The 19,797-nt window shown below is 33.9% G+C and overlaps 3 protein-coding genes across 22 annotated transcripts; all 3 read right to left on the bottom strand.

Annotated features, from left to right (window-relative positions):
• Window positions 1-565: 565 nt before the first annotated feature.
• On the bottom strand, window positions 566-3,946 carry LOC137814407 (serine/arginine-rich splicing factor RS2Z33). 2 transcript variants are annotated; one of them, XM_068617124.2, is made up of 7 exons: window positions 3,829-3,946; window positions 3,396-3,520; window positions 2,451-2,490; window positions 2,188-2,283; window positions 1,518-1,705; window positions 1,286-1,390; window positions 566-1,177 (listed from the first exon to the last, which is right to left on the bottom strand). In XM_068617124.2, exons 2-7 carry the CDS (start codon window positions 3,500-3,502, stop codon window positions 811-813), a joined length of 903 nt encoding a protein of 300 aa, XP_068473225.1. In that variant the 5' UTR covers window positions 3,503-3,520; window positions 3,829-3,946; the 3' UTR covers window positions 566-810. The 2 variants fall into 2 exon arrangements, with proteins under 2 accessions (XP_068473225.1, XP_068473226.1); XM_068617125.2 differs by lacking the exon at window positions 3,829-3,946 and having other exon boundaries at window positions 2,451-2,728.
• A 3,185-nt stretch (window positions 3,947-7,131) lies between these two features.
• LOC137814408 (serine/arginine-rich splicing factor RS2Z33) lies at window positions 7,132-10,237 on the bottom strand. 11 transcript variants are annotated; one of them, XM_068617132.2, is made up of 8 exons: window positions 10,097-10,188; window positions 9,667-9,802; window positions 9,373-9,445; window positions 8,988-9,261; window positions 8,701-8,796; window positions 8,059-8,246; window positions 7,845-7,946; window positions 7,132-7,724 (listed from the first exon to the last, which is right to left on the bottom strand). In XM_068617132.2, the coding sequence occupies exons 4-8, from the start codon at window positions 9,084-9,086 to the stop codon at window positions 7,367-7,369; spliced, it is 843 nt and encodes a 280-aa protein (XP_068473233.1). In that variant the 5' UTR covers window positions 9,087-9,261; window positions 9,373-9,445; window positions 9,667-9,802; window positions 10,097-10,188; the 3' UTR covers window positions 7,132-7,366. The 11 variants fall into 11 exon arrangements, with proteins under 11 accessions (XP_068473233.1, XP_090160262.1, XP_068473227.1 ...); XM_090304136.1 differs by having other exon boundaries at window positions 8,681-8,796; window positions 10,097-10,142; XM_068617126.2 differs by lacking the exon at window positions 9,373-9,445 and having other exon boundaries at window positions 8,988-9,027; window positions 10,097-10,237.
• A 2,191-nt stretch (window positions 10,238-12,428) lies between these two features.
• Window positions 12,429-16,084, bottom strand: LOC137814402 (anaphase-promoting complex subunit 5). 9 transcript variants are annotated; one of them, XR_011081642.2, is made up of 7 exons: window positions 15,887-16,084; window positions 15,484-15,741; window positions 15,093-15,271; window positions 14,903-14,981; window positions 14,726-14,811; window positions 12,921-13,012; window positions 12,429-12,831 (listed from the first exon to the last, which is right to left on the bottom strand). XR_011081642.2 is itself a non-coding variant. In XM_068617113.2 (6 exons), the coding sequence occupies exons 3-6, from the start codon at window positions 15,206-15,208 to the stop codon at window positions 12,613-12,615; spliced, it is 492 nt and encodes a 163-aa protein (XP_068473214.1). In that variant the 5' UTR covers window positions 15,209-15,271; window positions 15,484-15,741; window positions 15,887-16,084; the 3' UTR covers window positions 12,429-12,612. The 9 variants fall into 9 exon arrangements, 6 of the variants coding, with proteins under 6 accessions (XP_068473214.1, XP_068473216.1, XP_068473217.1 ...); XR_011081641.2 differs by having other exon boundaries at window positions 12,921-12,998; XR_011081643.2 differs by having other exon boundaries at window positions 12,921-12,998; window positions 15,135-15,271.
• Between the last annotated feature and the right edge of the window lie 3,713 nt (window positions 16,085-19,797).

Below are 19,797 nucleotides of genomic sequence, written 5' to 3'. Positions count from 1 at the left end.
TATCACTTATTTTCTTAATATGATTTGATAGATTAATGTAAATATTGTTATTATTGTCATAGGCCTTAACTAATTTTCTACTTGTAATCTAAAAACTTTTACAAATTCAATTTAGTTTTGTGAAAAAATTGACATAAAGTAAATCATTTTAGTTAGATCTATATCATAACTTCTTAGACAAAAGATCATTGTATCTTTCTTCGAAAACATTTATGCATTCATTTCCCGAGAACATTAAATTAAAACATACCGATTAGCAAGCTAGAAATAAAGAAATAAAAAAAATTTCAAATTTTGTTTTTTTGAAAAAAATATATAACGTAATCCTTTTCACCTCCAAACAATGATGTCGAAATACATTTAACAATAAACTAATAGAGGAATAGGAATATTCGATTTACTACAAATTAGATGATAACCATAGTTGAATGGATTCCAAAATCCTACGAGATCACACTAAGACTCGACCAGGTAGTTTCTCAATACTGTTATGATTGTCTAATTAAAATAATCGTCAAATCCTTAAGATCTTTCGAGTCAAGCTTCAAAACATGCAAGATTTAAATTTCGCTCACAATAATTTATATTGGATTAAAATATCCCGACTCTTGAACTAATTCATGCGCACCATATTCTAGCTGAGCCACACACGCTAGTTGTTGACCAGCAAGAATCTGAATAATAAGCATGCATGGATACATACGTACATAAAACATTTTCATAAACACAAGTCTCAATTAAACTGGAGTGCATTTTATAATCCAGATATAAACTGGGCCAGAATCCCGATCTCTAACCAAAAAGTACTATCTAGGGTGATTGTGAGCGGCGAGGATTGTCATCATCTTCATCAATGGGGCTCCTGTCATCATCCCTAGGGCTCCGGCTGGGGCTCCGGCTGCGCCCATTAGATTTAGGGCTATCATAGCCCCTCACATTCCGGTCCCTTGCAGGACTAGCAGGGCTTCGACTTTTCCCTCTTGGACCATCACTCAAGTCAGACCCATCTCGCTGAGTGACCAACCTATCATCATTAGGGGGAGATGTGTCACTTCTCTTCTGTGGGCTGCTACGGTCCGGTGATGCACTATGCTTCCTTATCTTGGAAGGCCGAGGACTCCGTGACCTATCTTCAGAAACTGGGCTTCTTGCTCTTCTGACAGGAGATCTAGATCGACTGGCAAAAAAAATAGGTGACCAAAACACAGGTTACAAGCTTATTACAACAAAAATACTGACTAGAGAAACAACAGATAATTGCATTAGAAGATTATTAGAACCCAACCTGTAGCTGCGGTCACGGCTGTAGCTTCGATCCCTGCTTCTCCCACGACGAGGAGACCATGATCTGACTGGTGATCGTGAAAGACTCCGGCCACGCCTGCTGGTGCTACAGAACAAATTCAAAGACACATACAATATTTAAAGCGCACAAAATTCATTGAAAAAACAATAGTTAAGTTAAGAACGTATCAACCCGATGATGCAGAGGGGTTTGGAAAAAAACCAGGGCCTACCTCAGCTTTTTGGGACTGTTCTTGCAGTTCTTCTCTATATGACCTCTTTCCCCACAGCGGTAGCATTTGTTCTTCCAATCCCCAGCTTTGCAATCTCGGGCCCAATGACCATCAATGCCACAGTTAAAGCATCGTCCAGATCCAGGAGGTGGACCCCGACCCAAGTATTCACGAGAACCACGTGGACCCTGAATTAAAAAATAGAGATCAGATGAAAAAACAATTAAGAAGCAATAAAGACTACCAAAATTGGTTAAAAAATTCAAAGAACAATAGCAATGAAAATAGAGATGCATTGGTCCAGAAGAAATTGAATATGTGTATGAAGTTCTAAAGGAAACTGTTAAGACTGAAAAAAGAGACCATCAACTAATTGCCCGTTGTTGATAACTATGGGGAGAATAATGTGCAGAAATAGAGGCAGGCACTAAGGACATTAAAGTCCAACAATGGAATAAATCCCTATAAGCTACAATAAAGTCCAACAAACATGCATTAAAGAATGGAGCAAGCACTTACAGATGAACACTGAACTGTACACAGGTTATATGCGTTAAATAACACTACAGAAACTATGAAAAGCATCCTTTAGATAGTCAATTACAATTGAGAAGACCAAATCTTACTAAAACTAAAATGCAAATAAACTTTAAATTTAACTGGTTCCTACCCCCTTGGCAAATTCAACAATAATACGACTTCCTTCAAAGTCACGGCCATCCAAGTTATATCTAGCATCATCCGCATCCCGAGGATCGCTAAATTCCTGTTCAAAAGCTGTCAGTACCAAGCCGATAAAGTAACAGAATCTTACCATCATTTACAACTGAATTCTTCCGAGCAGACATTAATAGCCACCTTGGATCAAAGGCATGAGGAGAAATGGAAGTCAAAAGAAATAGACAAAAGATCAAGAATAGGGTGGCAACTTACAACAAAGGCGAAATCATTCTTCATATCCACACCTCGAACTCTGCGGAAATGGTTTCCAGAAACAGTAAGGCCATCATTACTTAACTACTGGAACTGTATACAACGCCCCTCAAAGACGGACTAAACACCAGTTTGTGATTGTTGCCATTTCCATAAAAAACACGCAATAACATTACAGAAAGAATCGCCAAAGTCAACACTCGACAGGAATTTCCATCAATTCCACCAAGGCCAACCTCCCAACACAGACCTCCAGGTTTAGAGAAAACCACAGAAACCTTCAACAAGATTATTCATGTTAAAACATGACACCTAGGGGATTCGGTTCCCACGCATAACATGACAAATAACAATACAAATCCAAGCTCAAATCAAAGCTTAGATAAAACCTGTACATCACCACCCTAAGTTTCAGCATAAAACAAGGTCGACAGCCGACGGCAACAAATCACTAACTTAACTCCCTAGCCAATGTAAACAATAAAGATGAATCACACAATTCCAAACATCAATTACAAAAAGTCAAGCAATTTAAACATTAAATAGATAGGACAAAACAACGTAAAACATCCTGACCACTCTAAGCAAGAAATGAAGTACTAAAGAACAAAGCCAATCTTCCATATAGACAAACAAACAAGCATGGAATAACAACAAAAACATGTTAAAAATTAAAAGGTCAAATAGCCCCTTTACAAGTAAGCATGGTAGTTAAAAGACGGACCCAAACTGTGTTGTCGGCCTCAACACTGTAATAACAGTTATTTGTCTGAAATTTTCTGTAACATGAAGAATCGCGATGAATCCACAACCGCAATCTCAAAACTTGCATGTAAATAACATTGCTTTTGAAAATGGCTGAGGTTGCGTAGAAAAATAATCAAGTCTATGGTTCTCTATATAATTCGAAAGATAAGAATTAATGATTAAAAAAAGGGGAATTACCTTCCATATCTGCCGAAAACACGCTCCAGATCACGGGAACGGGTATTCTGAGACAAGCGTCCCACGTACAGGCGTGTATTGCCATATTTATCATCATAGCGAGGCATCGTTGATTGCTTCTAGTTCTGCAAAATAAACAAAATGAAATTTCGGGGTTAATTATGAAAGCGGTCACACAGACCCCTTCTCTCAGCAGAAACAAAAATCTGAAATTGAAATAAAGGGGAATGGATTATGGAAAAAATAATTGAATTTCAAACATTTGGTCAATTTCAAAAACCTACTTAGCAGAAAACAAACAAATCGGTAAATTATTAAATCAGAAATTGATGAGAAGAGAAACATCCAGAGAGAAATTCCAATAGAGACTAGCACCAAAAGTGGAAAAGGCGAATCAAACAATTGGAAGAAATAGAGGGAATAGAAAGGATACCCCGGAGCGGATTGATGTTTTTGTCCAAACCTAACCCTTTCAAAGTAGATCGGCTACTATCCGATGATTGATTTATAGAAGACCTCTGCCACATATCTCTATACATTCTTTTTGTTAATTGGGCCAGAAATTGGGCTTTTCATGAAAAATAAACATGAAAGGACAAATGCTAATGCATCCTGCACTCCCATAATTTAAACATGCACCTCGATACATTTTAAATGGATATTCATTTTTAGTTCTAAATTATATAATTCAAAAAAATTTAGAATGTGAGACATTAACTTCTAACTTTTTATATTCATTCACCCTTAATCTCTAAACTATTTATTAAAATCTTCTTTTAATCTTGTAATATAATAATAATAATAATAATAATAAATTATTTTTTGTTTTATTTTATTATTTTAACATTAGACATGTTACAGTTTTTTATGATATACCATTTTTTAAGGATTGTACTGATTAATTTTTAAAATTAAATTTAAGTACAAAGCACACTTAAAATTTAATATTTTAATTTTAGTTTAATGAAAGAGAACTAGTATAAAACAAAATACGAAAAAGAATATAATAATTAAAAGTATACAAATTTAAATTGTGTGTGTAAATAAAAGATAAAAAGTTTAAATTTATTAACGCTAAAATTATAAATATTCTAAAATATATTTTTATCAATAAATTGAATTTTGTGTAAAATTTCATTTTAATGTGTATATTCCTAGTATTTTACTTTTCTTAACTATTTGAATAATAATTTTACCAAAATACTTTTTAATAAGCTAGTTTAACACTTTAACTCTATCAGTTACTAATAACTACTCTTTTCAGCTTCTACTTAATTTTTTCAACTAGTTTTTCAAACATAAATTTAGAATAAATATTACACCCAACGCCTTGTTACATTAAATACAATCGTATTGATAATTAGTATGTTAATATTTTATTAAAATTAAGATAAAAAAAAATTCGTGTTTATTTTAACAGATATTATTTTTAAATGAATAAAAAACAATGATTTTCCTAATTAAATACAATATTAAATTCTAACTATTGCAGAATTTTATCTTATTACTTAATATAAATAAGTTTTAAATTTTGTTTCTACTGGTTGATTTTTACAATTTTCAATATATAATAAAAATAGGAAATTCGGTAATTTTGGTTGCTATATTATCTTGATGTATCAATCCAATGAGTACATGTGCACAAACAATGAATAAAAAGATAAAATTTTAATGTATCATTTTCCTAAGTGAAAAAAGTTTTTTTAGCAGTAATCCACCTGCAAAATATTCTTAATGTTCGAATCTATAAGAATTTTACGGAAATATCAATGTATCAGTGTATTAAGTGGAAAAGGATGAGTGACCAATTTCGTTGATGTTATCATGTACTTATAAATTTTTAGGTTCTTAGAATAAATACTTAATAACCAAACAAGCATAATTAGTTATATAAGTATATGTCTAATATTGTATATTTTCCAGTCTAATATTTGCTTATCTAAGTTGTTTAGATAGATCTGAATTATTTAGATATAGTTAAATATTTTTTTATAATTGTATTTGGTTATGAACATATCTCTAAATTCTTGGATACAAATTCAAAATTCATATATATAATTATATAGATGAATCATTTTGTAAAATAAATAAAATTTATTATATCGACTCATTATATGTTAACTTTGTATAATTAATTATGAGGTTGAATTTTCAACATTCCTCTTAATGGTCGATGCTTCAAAACCTTTTCATCGTAACCAAATTTATTGAGTATTACAGTTGATTTTTTTATATTTTAAAACAAATATCACATAAAAGGAAATTTTCAATATGCATATACGAGAGATTTATATTTAGGCAACTTACGTTTCATCTCTGATAAGATATTGCCATAAGATAAGATTTGATGCTTGAGAACTTTGTTGTTTTGCACGAAAAACAAATCACTTTAAACTTTTGACTCTTTTATATTCAAATGTCCCTCTCAACCTTCATTTCTTTATAGCCAACGTTTCTTAAGAATTTTCTCTCATTGTCAGTCGTCATGTTTTTCCATTATCAACGAAAAAATTGTTAAAAAATTATGACGTCCTTCAACGAAATTTCCAGAAGTGTTCCAATAATCAATTCACTTCCTTAAAGCATTAATAAGCAGAACCGGTTTTATAACTAAAATAAAGACAAGAAATAACAAAAAAATACCTCCAAAAACCTGCTTTAATTTAAAAAGTAGAACTTGAAATGATGGCAAAGGCTACAGTAAACCAGTATGACAGGTGGTTCACGTATTTCATTGTTATAAACCATTAGATTAATCGTTTGTGTGATATGTCTGTTTACACAATTCGTGCAACAAATTTTTCCATGTCGACGGAGACGATTGTCGGCAACAGTGTTCCTTCCCCGAGCCTCCACCTTTTTCTTCTGCTATCCTTCGCTATCACTGCAATTGATTTTCCCCTTCTCTACTTTCATACCTCCATCCCTAACAAGTATATGTACGACTGAATCCAAGACTTACAAAACTAAACCCAAAAATAGATTAATGAAAAGAAATAAACTTTAGTGAAAACATCATTCAATGTCGATTTCACCATCAAGAAGTACCTCCCTTGGATCCCAACGTGATCCTCAACCTCGTTGTTGAACTCATCATGCATGGTGACTTATCTGTCATTTATCTTAAGTGGGGGGCAATAACAACATCCTGACATACACTACGGTTACCGACATATACGCACCGCTCCTTGTTCTGCGTCACAAGTTTTCCGATTCCAATAGAGGTTGATGGTGTGGAAAACGCACTAACCTTAGGCAATGTCACAGATGGTGGATGATGATGATTGCGGATAAGGATAGCGAAAGAGGGCGAACGTTTAACGGTGGAGAGTGCCTTTGGTAACGGCAACGACAAGATGAATATAATGGCATATAAAATTAGTTCCCGTATATCACATGGTCAAGTCCACCGTAGCTTTACTTCGAAACGATGAATATCTAGTTATTCCAAGGTGAGAAAGTTTTCATAAGAAATAATAACAATCAAGCATCGTACTATTTTTTAAACCTCCAGATAATGAATGAACAATGACTTCACAAATTCTCTCGAAGACGAATTCGATAAACTTTGCATGAATGGCTTCCACAATCCAATGCGCTAACTATTGACGTCAAACTCGATTAATCGGTTGTTTCACGTAACACTGTTTTGATTATAACAGTAATTATCAAAAATATGAAAATAAATAGAAAAGGCTTGTATAAGTTAAGTTTAAAAGATGCAAAGCATGCAAGATTTAAATTTCTCAAAATACTTATGCTTGAAATAATCCCAACACTTGAAACAAATTCATGCATTCCATATTCAATGTAAGGTAAGCAAGCAACACATGTTGCTTGACCAACATGAATTTGAAATATAGCATGCACACATAAAACCGTTTTCATAAACAATAGTCACAGAATTAATTGGAGTGCATTCAAGATACAAACTGGACCCCGTCCTGACCTCATTTATCAGAAAGTACTTTCTAAGGTGACTGTGAGCGGCGGTGGTTGTCATCATCTTCATCAATGGGGCTCCTGTCATCATCCCTAGGACTACGGCTGGGACTGCCACTACGTCCATTAGCTTTAGGGCTATCATAGCCCCGCACATTACGGTCCCTTGCAGGGCTTCTACTTTTCCCTCTTGAACCATCACTGTATTCAGACCCATCTCGCTGATTGACCAACCTATCATTACCAGGAGATCTGACACCTCCCTTCTGGGGGCTGCCTCGGTCAGGCGATGCACTATGCCTCCTTATTTTGGACGGCTGAGGACTCCGTGATCTATCTTCAGAAACTGGGCTACGTTCTCTCCTAACAGGAGGAGATCTCGATCGACTGGCCAGAACAAAAGTGCAACTCAGCACATAAACAGCTGACTAGTGAAACAACATACTATTTAACTGAAATTGTAGTATCATTGATACCATAAAGATTAGAAACAACCAAGAATCCAACCTGTAGCTTCGGTCACGGCTGTAGCTTCTATCCCTGCTTCTCCCACGACGAGGAGAACGTGACCTCACAGGTGATCGAGAACGACTGCGTCCACGTCTGCTGCTGCGAATATTCAATTCGGAAACATTAGTTTAAAGCTCATGAATTCCATTAGAAAGTAACAACCAAATTAAAAACACACGTACAATAAGTTTGGAAACCACATCATGCCTACCTCAGTTTTTTGGGACTGTTCTTGCAGTTCTTCTCTATATGACCTCTTTCCCCACAGCGGTAACACTTATTCTTCCAATCCCCAGCTTTGCAATCACGAGCCCAATGACCATCAATGCCACAGTTAAAGCATCGTCCAGATCCAGGCGGTGGACCCCGACCCATGTATTCCCGGGAACCACGAGGACCCTGATTAATCAAATATCAGATGACAAAATAAATTAACAAGCAATGTATCAAAATGTGCTCACACTAGTCAATGAACACTGGCAATGAAATTACAAAATGACAGGGTCACGAAAAGATTGAATATCTGTTTATTAAGTTTTGAAGAAAACAATTAGTAAAGTAATAAAAGTCAATCAGAAAAAGGTAAACATAAGAGACATTGTCATTTAATTAAAATTTATTCTTGTACTAGAATTTATATACAAAAATGAATAGGCTGATGACACAACTACGAAGTCAAAGAACAAAAATATTTAAATACTAAAATAGGTATTCAAAAAAGTTAAATACCACCCACATTAAAATAAGGCAGAGAAATATTGGAATCGTTGGACCCAACGGACACCCGACAAACGAGAAAATCAATTATAAGAATATTCTTGTGCAGATAATACCATGAAGGGAAAATTCATACCCCCTTGGCAAACTCCACAATAATACGACTTCCTTCAACGTCACGACCATCCAAGTTATATCTAGCTTCATCAGCATCTCGAGGATCGCTAAATTCCTGTTCAAAATATGTCAGGAACAAGACAATAAAGTAACACAGCTTACCACCATTTACAACTGAATTCCTCAGAGCAGATACTAAAAGCCACCTTGGAGCAAAGGCAGATACTAAGCCACCTTGGAGCAAAGGCATGAGGAGAAAATGAAGTCAAATGAAACAAATAAAGACAAGAATAGATGACAACTTACAACAAAGGCGAAATCATTCTTCATATCCACACCTCGAACTCTGCGGAAATTGTTTCCAGAAACAGTAAGGCCATCATTACTTAACAACTCTGTATACATCGCCCCTCACAGACGAACTAAACACCAGTTTGTGATTGTTGCCATTTCCATAAAAAACACGCAATAACATTACAGAAAGAATCGCCAAAGTCAACACTCGACAGGAATTTCCATCAATTCCACCAAGGCCAACCTCCCAACACAGACCTCCAGGTTTAGAGAAAACCTCAGAAACCTTCAAACAGATCATTCATGTTAAAACATGACACCTAGGGGATTTGGTTCCCACGCATAACATGACAAATAACCAATGCAAATCCAAGCTCAAAAAAAGCTTGGGGAAAACCTGTATATCATCCCCTAAGTGTCAGCATAAAACATGGTCGACACCCCACGCCAACTTATCACTGACTTGGATCCTTGCCAATGCAAACAATAAAATGAAAAATTACAGGCATTAATTTGCACAATTCAGACAATACATGACAACGGACACCATCCTGCAAAATTCTAAGCGACAAATAAGGACTGAAAAAATAAAGCCATTCATCAAAATAGGCACACAAGCAAAACTTGGAATAATAAAAAAATTATTGATATATTTTAAAGGATAAGAAACATGATTAAAGAGGGGAATTACCTTCCATATCTGCCGAAGACACGCTCCAGATCACGGGAACGAGTATCCAAAGACAGACGACCCACATACAGGCGGGTATTTCCATACTTATCATCATAGCGAGGCATCGTTGCTTCTAGCTCTGCAAAATATACAACTGAAATTTCGGAATTAATCATGGAAGAGGCTACACAGAGACCCCAATCTCAAAAGAAATACACAACCAAATCTACAAGCATATAAAAACAAAACAAAAATTATATAAAGGTGCACGGAAAGTTGATAACTAAATTGAATTTCAAACATGCAATTGATTCTAAACCTAAATCGGAAAAGGAAATCGATTAAATATTAATTACGGATTGATGGATAGAATCATGCAAAGAGAAGATCCGATAGAGACGATAACTAAAAAAGTGAAAAGAGGAATCGAATTGAATCGAAGAGTTACCTCGTAGCGGATTGGCGTTTCACCCGAAACCTAACCCTTTCAAAGTGGAGCGCTTTCTCTCCAAAGATTTATTTATATAAGACCACTGCCACATATGTCCGCAGATATTTTTTTCCTTTTATTTGAAAGAGGAATTGGGCCAACATTTGGGCTTCTGATGGATTTATAAAGGCCGACTTTTGTAATTATAGTTTTTAAATGATTTGAGAATATAATAAAAATATATTTTACATAAAAGATAAAAGTATTGCAAATATATCACAAAAGAATTTATGATTTTTAATAAGTTAAAATTGGTATTCGTATTCACCATGATTCTTTCAAAAAAATATTAATTATGACCTAAAAATCTGCTAAATAAAAAACATAAATAATGTTTTAACCTCCCTTCCAAATATATCAAAGGATGTCCGGTGCAGTAGGAGGTGAAGGAGGGGAGAACAATGCAGAGAATGATGGGAAAACGGAAATGCTATTTTGAGATAATCTAATTATCAATAAGACGATTTTAAATTGATACAAGAACTGCATTTAAAAATATAAAATAGTAATCTACTTTTTTAAAGATAATTAATTAAGCTGAATGTAAAGGAAATTGATAATATAACCTGGATAAAATTCTAAAGTTGCTAGCCATGGTTTAAAGATACAAATTTGGTGTTTTGTCTTCACAAGCTATCCTTTTTTTTTTTTTATTCACATTTTTTTATAAATTTATAAATAATTAATTAAAATATAGAAAAATAATATAATCACACATATATATAATTTTATAAGAAAAATAGTATTAAAAAGTTTATATAATCATCATTTAAAAAAAATATTTAATTATTTTAAAATAAAATAAAATATTTAATTATTTTTTATTTATTAAAGAGTAAATAAACTACATTTGAACAACAAGTGGAACAATTACACTTGCAACATCAACCACCAAATTAACAACAAAATGAGCATGGATATGTTATGTTCCATGATGTGCAAGTGACTTAATTTTTGAATTAAGTTATCTTTGACTTATTTTATGTAATGAGACTTCAATTATGTTATGTTCGAATTGAAATTAAATGTGGGTTATATTTTATGTTAAGTGTATTGGATCATGCTTAATTGTTGTATTTAATATTATAGTTTTAATACAATTGATAATAGTTTGTTGAACTTTGAATATGTTAGATTATTTCATATGTGGATATGTTTAATGTTTCATATAATGATTGAAATGAACATTTTGAAAAATGCATGATTACCTACAAATTTACCCACGAAATCAAGTTCGAGAGTAATACATACGAACTAGTTGGTGGTAATACCTACGAACTAAAGTTGAGTTGGTTGGTAATATTTGTGCATTAGAGTTGGTGGATATTATCTACAGACTAAAATTGATGGATAATACCACATTTTGAGTTTCTCACAGACTCATCATCAGTAGGTAAACTACATGTTTAGATTACTCACGAATCTTTGTGTGTGGACACTACAAAAATAACTTTTATTAGAAAGGGCCAAAGGCGGACACTAATCACAAAAAGTTCACGCAAAGATGCAATTAACGTGGGCTTTGCCTTCACACAACTTTGAAGCTAATTTTCTTGTCGCAAAAATATTGTCGGGTGCGTGGCGTCGCAATAAGTTGGCTTGCGTGGGCTTTGCCTACAAGTTGCCAACACAAAAAATTACAAATGTTAACTTAAGCAGTGGCTTAGCCTTGGACAGAAAGTGAGGGCTTAGGCTTAGCTAGGGGGACAATAAAATTAGCGTGGACTTAGCCTTGGATAAGGGGACAATAAAATTAAAAATAAAGCGTGGACTTAGCCTTGGATAGTGGGACAATAAAATTAGAATAAAGCAAGGACTTGACCTTGGTAAAGTGACAATGAAACTAGAATGGGCTTAACCTTAAATATGTGGACACATAATTTTTTTTTGTAGCACTATTTTAAAAAAAGAAAAAACCAGAATTTTATAAACAAATTACTCGATAATTTTATAGCCGAGTATGCAACATCATAAATAGGTATTTTGAAAATCACAAAGAGGGAGAGAAATTCAATCTTTTGTTTGAAAAAAATGAATGGGAGTAAAGAGAATTCAACACAAAACAATCTGCCAAATCAACTAGAGACGACTTCAAATGTCATAGAAACCCTACTCTTGATACCAGATTCTCCCAAAACTGTCCCACTGGAGTTTACGGTTCACACTTAACTGGCCAAAACAGAGTCAAATTGATTCTCTAACCATATTATAATTGTATCTTTCTCCCTTTTATTTTAAATTTAAATTTGTAGATATCTTAAATACAGAAAATATCTTCAGAACAAGCATCATCCTCAAATTGCCAAAACTCTTCCTTACCCAATTTCCATGACTCAGCCACAGAGAAAGAACTTCGATGTTTGTCAAAAATGTCTTACCTAAGTTAAAACACTCAATCCATTGGACAAACTATGTTAAAAGGTTCTTGAACAATTTTCCCCTATTTGATTACTATCTTTTACAGAATCAGAAATTCAATCTCTTGACAAAACAGATCCAGGAATTGAGGTTGGTTGTGCGATGAATTGGGAAACATTAGAGCTGCTGCGAGATCCAATCTCTTGACAGAAAACCGGAGAACCTGTTGGCTTTTGTAAATTCATAAGCCAAGCTGTACTAAAGGCACCGTCAATTGTCATTGCAGAACTCTCATAGCTAAAATCACTAATCAACTGAGAACTCAACCGAATTTCCTGCCAGACATATAAGATAGACTAAGAATTTGATTCTCATGTTCTACAACTGTCACCAACAAAAGAATAATCACAAAGATTTTTACAACCTTGCAAACATTAACTGGGCAAGTACTGAGCTTCATGCTAGTTTTTGGACCAAATGATAGCAAGGGCCGTTGAACATGCTGCAATGAAGACACTACATGATGTAAAATGGTGCAGTAAATTTTCAAGTGTCAGTACCCACTAACAAGACTTAAGATCTACTTTAAGTTAGTATAGAGCTCGAAATCACTTAAATAAACAAACATTAATTGTATACTTTAAAATGCATGGACTGCGGATTCAACTTCAACAATAATTAATATTATTGAGATCTTAAAATTTATTAGAATTAGGTCATATTTCAAAACACACCTAAACTGTGCAACATCAGTTATGATCTAATCCCCAATTTCCATCTTCAAGAAATTGTTCACTAGAGTTTCAAGAAAGTGATCCTCAATTACTTATTCTAGCCGTAGTTAGTTATGCCAGCTATAGTTTGTATCCTAGTCATCTTTTCTATTAAAGGTAGTTAGAGAGACTGCTTCCAATATTTCTGCTAGAGATTTAATAAAAATTAATGACAGAAAACTTTCTTTCGTTCCAATTATCAGTTTCTCAATTTTTTTTTTCAAAACACAATAGCAATAGAAACAAGAACAGTCTCTGAGACTAGAGAGAATAAAATGGGAAGTTCATACCTAAGATATGGATCAATGACAGATTTAGGGACTCAATTCTTTAAGGGAGAGACCTTTTCCCATCTCAACAAATCATTTTTGCTAGGTAGGGTGCAAAATTGATGCTATAGTTTGAAGTATATGTACCATAACCAAATTCTAAGTGAATTTTGATCTAAAGGAAAGTCCAGTATAACATACAAAACTGTATTATACAATCAATCCATTTAACATTTATATGGACTCAAAGTCAATCCTTCCCTAAAGCCTTCCTTAAGACTTCTAGTGCCATCCTAGCATATACTTAATCTATCTCAATGAAGACTATGCAGAAATATTTTTGTTTCCTTCTCATAGATACATCACACCCTGCAGTAGACATAAAGCTTTTAAGGTTGACATCCCTGACATAAAAACTCAAACACCAGAAAATGCAGGTCTCATCTCAATCAACACTTGACAACTCTTTCTTATTTCAACAGTGTAACTCGTGTACTTAATTGTCGGTAATTTGCACAATTCTTCTGTGTCTCTCCTATATTCTTATACTAAACAGATCAAACTATTTGAGGTTTGAATATTTTAAGAAGCTAGCTCAACCTTACAGAACTAGTTTGAACAATGAGGTTTGCACTTACCTACATACTATAATTTAATTATATTTATAGTCAATGTGGAATTCCAATAATATGTCCACAAGACAAATATAGTTATAAATGTATAATTCACAGCAAACGACAAAAGCTATAGATGACGGGAATGAAAAGGTTTACACAATTGCATATGTAGAGATTCTAAATTCAACAAATATCAATGGCAGTAAATTCAGGATTAGGAGTATTAATAAAAGGAGGAATCCTACCAACCACATTGAAGACTACCATTTGAAAGCAAGTTATTTTACTACCTTGCCAACAATTTACTTGTTAAAGACTTTTTGTATTGCTTCTTTAGTAACACAGAAGTACACAACAAACAATAGCAATAGGATAACGATGCCAATGATTTTGTTGGGTGGGAGTCAATTGCAATTACTAAGGTTACAATGAATATCCATTGATGATGAACGAGAAAAAATCAATGATACCATGTTCCCGCTTGCTTTATATCTAATTACTCAACAAATGATCCCAAATATAGATCAATGCTGTCAGAGAGATGAAATAAAGAAACAACTGTTCAATTACCGGTAATCAAAATAACAATGAAGATTCTCCAAAGCAGAAAGATAATCATCATGAGAAAGACCATTCAGGTAGCTCAAAAAGTGAACCTGGATTGATGTGAAACTCAAAATCATGGCTAATATTAATGAAATAAATCGACAGGGAATAGTACTAAAAACTCTAATAAACTTAACTAACCCGATGCAGTTCAGGTGCCAATTTTTGTAGCTGTTGTAGAATAATCTCAAGTCCATTGTAAGATACAGCATTACCGTTCCTGAATGATATGAATACGACTTGAAAGTTAATATAATTCCTATGCACTGCTACAACAAGTTCTTTTGAAATTAGAAAAATCAGGAAAGTTCTAGATTTGCAAGTTATTTACTTTTTCAATAGTATCAGCTTGCTCCTGTAAGTACCCTTGTACCTGCCAGTTTGTTCGCAGAAATACTGCACCACTCTGATCAACATCTCGCAGAATATTACTTGAAGAGTCCCCATAAGGACTAACTACTCTAACTTTCTCACTCTGTTTGGATACTGAATCAGCAGGCACATCAATATCTGTGCACGTGAGTTCCACCATTATCAGTAAGTTGTGTCATTGTATTAAACATTGTTTTCAAAAGCAAAGGCATAAATAGAGAAACTCAAAGAAGTGCAGAAGAAACAAAAAAGTGGGATTTGGTTATTTGGTAAATTCCTGGTCTATATTTTTCAAGTGCTTCCCAAACTACAGAAAACACCAAAATAACAAACTCATGAAGTTACTATACCGTCAACTAAACTCAGAAGAGTCTTGGGTGCATGAAGATGAAACGGAACAACTCCACTAGCATCCTTTCTTGCTTCAATTTCCTCTGAAACCTTTTCATAGACAAAGTTCTCCAGGTCCATGTTCTCATATTCTGAATATGTCTCCAGATTACTACTACAATCATCTAAACTATGTTCTTCATAGGAAGGACAATTTGAGAGTTCTTCTTTACAATAGTTCATGAGGTTCTTCTTTAAATTATTGGAACCACTACCAGCTACAAAATACCAAAAACCAAACAGTATTGAAAATGCCTAAAAGAAGGCATAACCAGTGACTAAATCTAATAACCCAGCAACCAGAAACACAGTGTTAGGGCACAATCGAGATGGATTGAAAACGAAAGGAAATGCGAAACTTACGGTGTTAGGGCACAATCAAGAACACAGTCGTACTCCGGTCGCAATGCTTGAATGCTCAACAGAGAGTACTCTGGTCGTAATGCTTGAATGCTCAACACAGAGAGAGATTCGAATGGAGGGAAGATGTGAGAATCTTGCTGATGCTGAGGAAAAGTGGAGTGAAGTGAGTATTGCGTGAAGAGAATTGCTTCAGAATTGAAAAATGAAAGAAGAAAAAGAAAAGAAAAATAAAAGAAGAAAAAGAAAAGAAGGGATTAAAGTAAAGCATAAATAAAAATTAATTATTTGTGTGTAATTTGCGTGGGTTTAACCTTCATATTATTTAAATTTAATTTTAAAACTTTTAGCATGGGCTTAACCTTCAAATATTTAAATTTTAATTATTTTTATAATTTTAGTAGCTGCCATTTCAGCAACGCAACCATTATTATTATTTTTTTTAAGTTTAGGTGAGAATAACTCACGCTTTCCTCACACCTTATTTAATTTATTTTAATAATGAAGGTTTAATGGACACTAATTAGTGTCCACTTATGGCCTTCAATATTTGTTTGCGGCTAAATTAAGATTTCTTTGTAGTGGAATAATTCGTGAGGTAATGCTGATGAGTTAAACTCTTAAGCAGGACGAGCGTGCGACATGAGAATGCAACCATGAGTCTCCATCTCCATTTTTTGCATTTTTTTCCTTTTTCAATCGTTGCTAGTTGAAGGTTGAGTCTCCATCTCCATTCCTATGATGAATTTCTTTCTTCAGTCTTTGCGAGTTGGAGACTCAACCCTAGATTTTGTCCCATCTAGATTCTTTCCTTTTGTGTAATATTGATTGATGTGTGTGTTGTGTAATTTTATTTTTGAAGGTATAACCCTATAAATTTCAGAATGATTTTCAACACCGTGTTTTCGATTTCAGTGATTTGAATGAGTTTGAGAAGTTATATTGAGAAGTTGAGGTTAAGACAATTTCACTTGAGGCAAATCAAAGAAATATTCACCTTTTTATCAGCAGATCAAAGAAATATTCCCCAATCCTTTCACGTGCAAGAAGAAGTTCAAAGTGTTAACTTCGATTAATTATTTAGTCAAGATATATCTTAAGCATTATTATTCTTCTACTGCATGTTCACTTCTGCTTATCGTTTTAGTCAAGTGTTATGTCTGATTTTTATTTATTTTATTTTTGCAGATTCTGATACTGGTAGTGTTTCAGCCTCTAGTCTGATGCTGAGTAATAGAGAACCAAAATTCATTTTGTCAGACAGAATCACAAACTCCAAAATTTTATTTCGATATATGCTCTGCTTTGTATTCCCATCTTTTCATTATGTAGAGTGAGATAGGTATATCTTTCAAGATAATTAATTGTTTAACTTGTGACTCTCTTACTAGTTTACCATAAATGTTTGTTCGATTACATTAATCCTGGTGCTCTTTGTTATTGGTTTTTACTGATTACTTCCCTATTCAAGCTTAACATTTCTTTAATTTGAAAATTTAAGACCATCTTGTTACAGGTATAATAAGTGGGTTTCAATTTAAAATTGAAAACAATGTCTAGTGGCTATTTATGGAATGTGTGGCCTTGTGAGTTTTGAATACGGTATCGAAGGTCTCCTGAGTAGTACTGCAGTGTTTTCATAAATTGATTTTATTTTGTTTTATTTTTGGTTATGTATAAATAGTAGTACCTTTATTAGCATTATAGCCTCACATCTTGTTATATTAGATGTGATAATGTACGATTAGGGTTTGAAATAATGGTTATTGTATACTCATTTCCATATATCTACTTAAAGATGAATTGATGATTTGATTTGCTTACTATTTTTTTTATCGACAATAAAAAATAAATAAATAGGAATAATTTCAGGGGTAGTTCAACCCTTATACATAAAGAACAAAACACCTTACCATACTCCTACCACCCTACTTGATTATCTAAGGAACAACCAAACTAACCACAAAAAAACATTAAATTACCATCCTCATACACTCCACTGGGTTCAAAACTCAATTAGAGTACCCGAAGGAAGCACAATGAGACTTTGCGTAAATCCACGACCAAACATTTACCTGTACTAAGGTGAATACTTCGAGCGCATCTACCACCCTCCTATCGAAGGACACGCAGTTCCTATGATTCCAAATACCACTCACAACTCCAACCCAAATTGCACCCCAAACGTCATTAACCGAATCTGAAGCCTGACTTAATCTGAAGTGTATCATCTCTGATCAGCATTCTTGATGTGATCCTTTACGAACAAGAGGAACTGAAATGAATTGTTGTGGAATGGCATCTTTATCTTGTACTTGGATCTTTATCACTCAAAAGAAATAATAATTCTTATGAACTTCTCTGTTTTCCATTGCATGTTGTTAAAGTTGCAATGATAATTTTGGCAATAAATTCAATAAACAGAGTAATGTTCGGAAGCGCGTTTACTTGGGTTTGTCTTGCGTTTAAAGAATTAAGTTGCCTAAATTTTCAGCTTCATGGGTCCATGACAAATTCTTGCACTATTCTATGTGAGACTCATGCATCACAAATTGATGGTTTGGTCCATATTCTTGTGATACCTTGCAGAGCACACATCTTTGTTGGTTAGTTATAAGCAATGCACCATAGAATTTTTTTTTTTAAATACCCAAAATATTATTGTTATTTTGATTTGAAACACAACAGGAGTGTGAAGTTTAGTTGTTGGCAGTCGTTGATTTCAGTGTAAGTGGAGGCAGTAAGAATGAGTCTTTGAATAAATAAAATATTTAATTATTAATAATTAATTTAGTAAAATTGTTCTTACTAGGGAGATAGACCTAGAGAACTATTAAAGTCTTCGTCTTTCTCCTTCGGTCGGGCAGCTTGCTAAGGCTTCATTGGAATCCTTGTCGTCTTCGTGCTTCTCCTTCGACCCTCAGTCTTGGATGAATACCGAATGAGGGTACCTGCAGAAGGCACTCCGACGCTCAAGTTAGTAAAGCGGGTGATCGGCACTCGGGTAGGTGCACACTAATAAATGACGTACCTTTCTCCATGAAATGTTGTTATTTATATTATTTTAATGGACTTACCTTATTGGGTTTGATTAGTGAAATAGATCACACTTATGAATGTATTACCTAATCCTTAATGATAAATTAACTTCACTAACATTGGTTTGAGCATTAATGGATTTATGTGTCGGTCGGCCGGGCCGTCCGTGGTGATTTCCCTCGTCTTGGCCAGATTTTCTTGGTCTCGGTCAGGTTTCCCTGGTCTCGGTCAGCAAGACCGAATCTCGATCTCGCCCATACCAGTACAAAAATAAAATTTTTGTTAATATAATAATTTATTTATTACTTTTGTCTTTTAGTTTCTAAGTTATCAATTTATCGATGTTTTTTCTCTTTAATGTTATTGAAGAAAAAAGCAAATTAAAAAAATATTAATATTTAATATGTAAAACCCAAATTTTTATTTCAAAGTGGAGTCATCACCACATGGATAGAAGAATGAATTTTTTCACAAGTGAGCCCAGTGCCATTGCTGCCAAGCTATCAAAATTCAGCCCCACTTTAGTGTCGGCTATACAAACAACAAAAAATTATGTGCTCACATAGGCAAAACTAAGCCCACAATTTATTTCTGATTTCATTGTCCCCTTATCTAAGACTAAGTTTACACTTTATTTTTAATTTCATTATCTCCCCTAAAAGACTAAGTCCACACTTGTGTAAATAAACAATGTAAATTATAATTTTGTGTGGGCAACTTGTAGGTTAAGCTGACGCAAAAAAACATCCATTGCAACGCCTATATGACTGTCTAGCCAACAGTAATTATGTCCCACACATCACTAATTTTTTACGTCACGGATATTAGTTTCCAAAGTTCGGTAAACACAGTCCACAATGATTACACTTTTGCGT

Source organism: Phaseolus vulgaris, chromosome 1 (assembly GCF_051622355.1).
Source record: "Phaseolus vulgaris cultivar YP4 chromosome 1, ASM5162235v1, whole genome shotgun sequence".
NCBI classification, from domain to species: Eukaryota; Viridiplantae; Streptophyta; class Magnoliopsida; order Fabales; family Fabaceae; genus Phaseolus; species Phaseolus vulgaris.
This window is presented reverse-complemented; position numbering and strand designations above follow the sequence as displayed.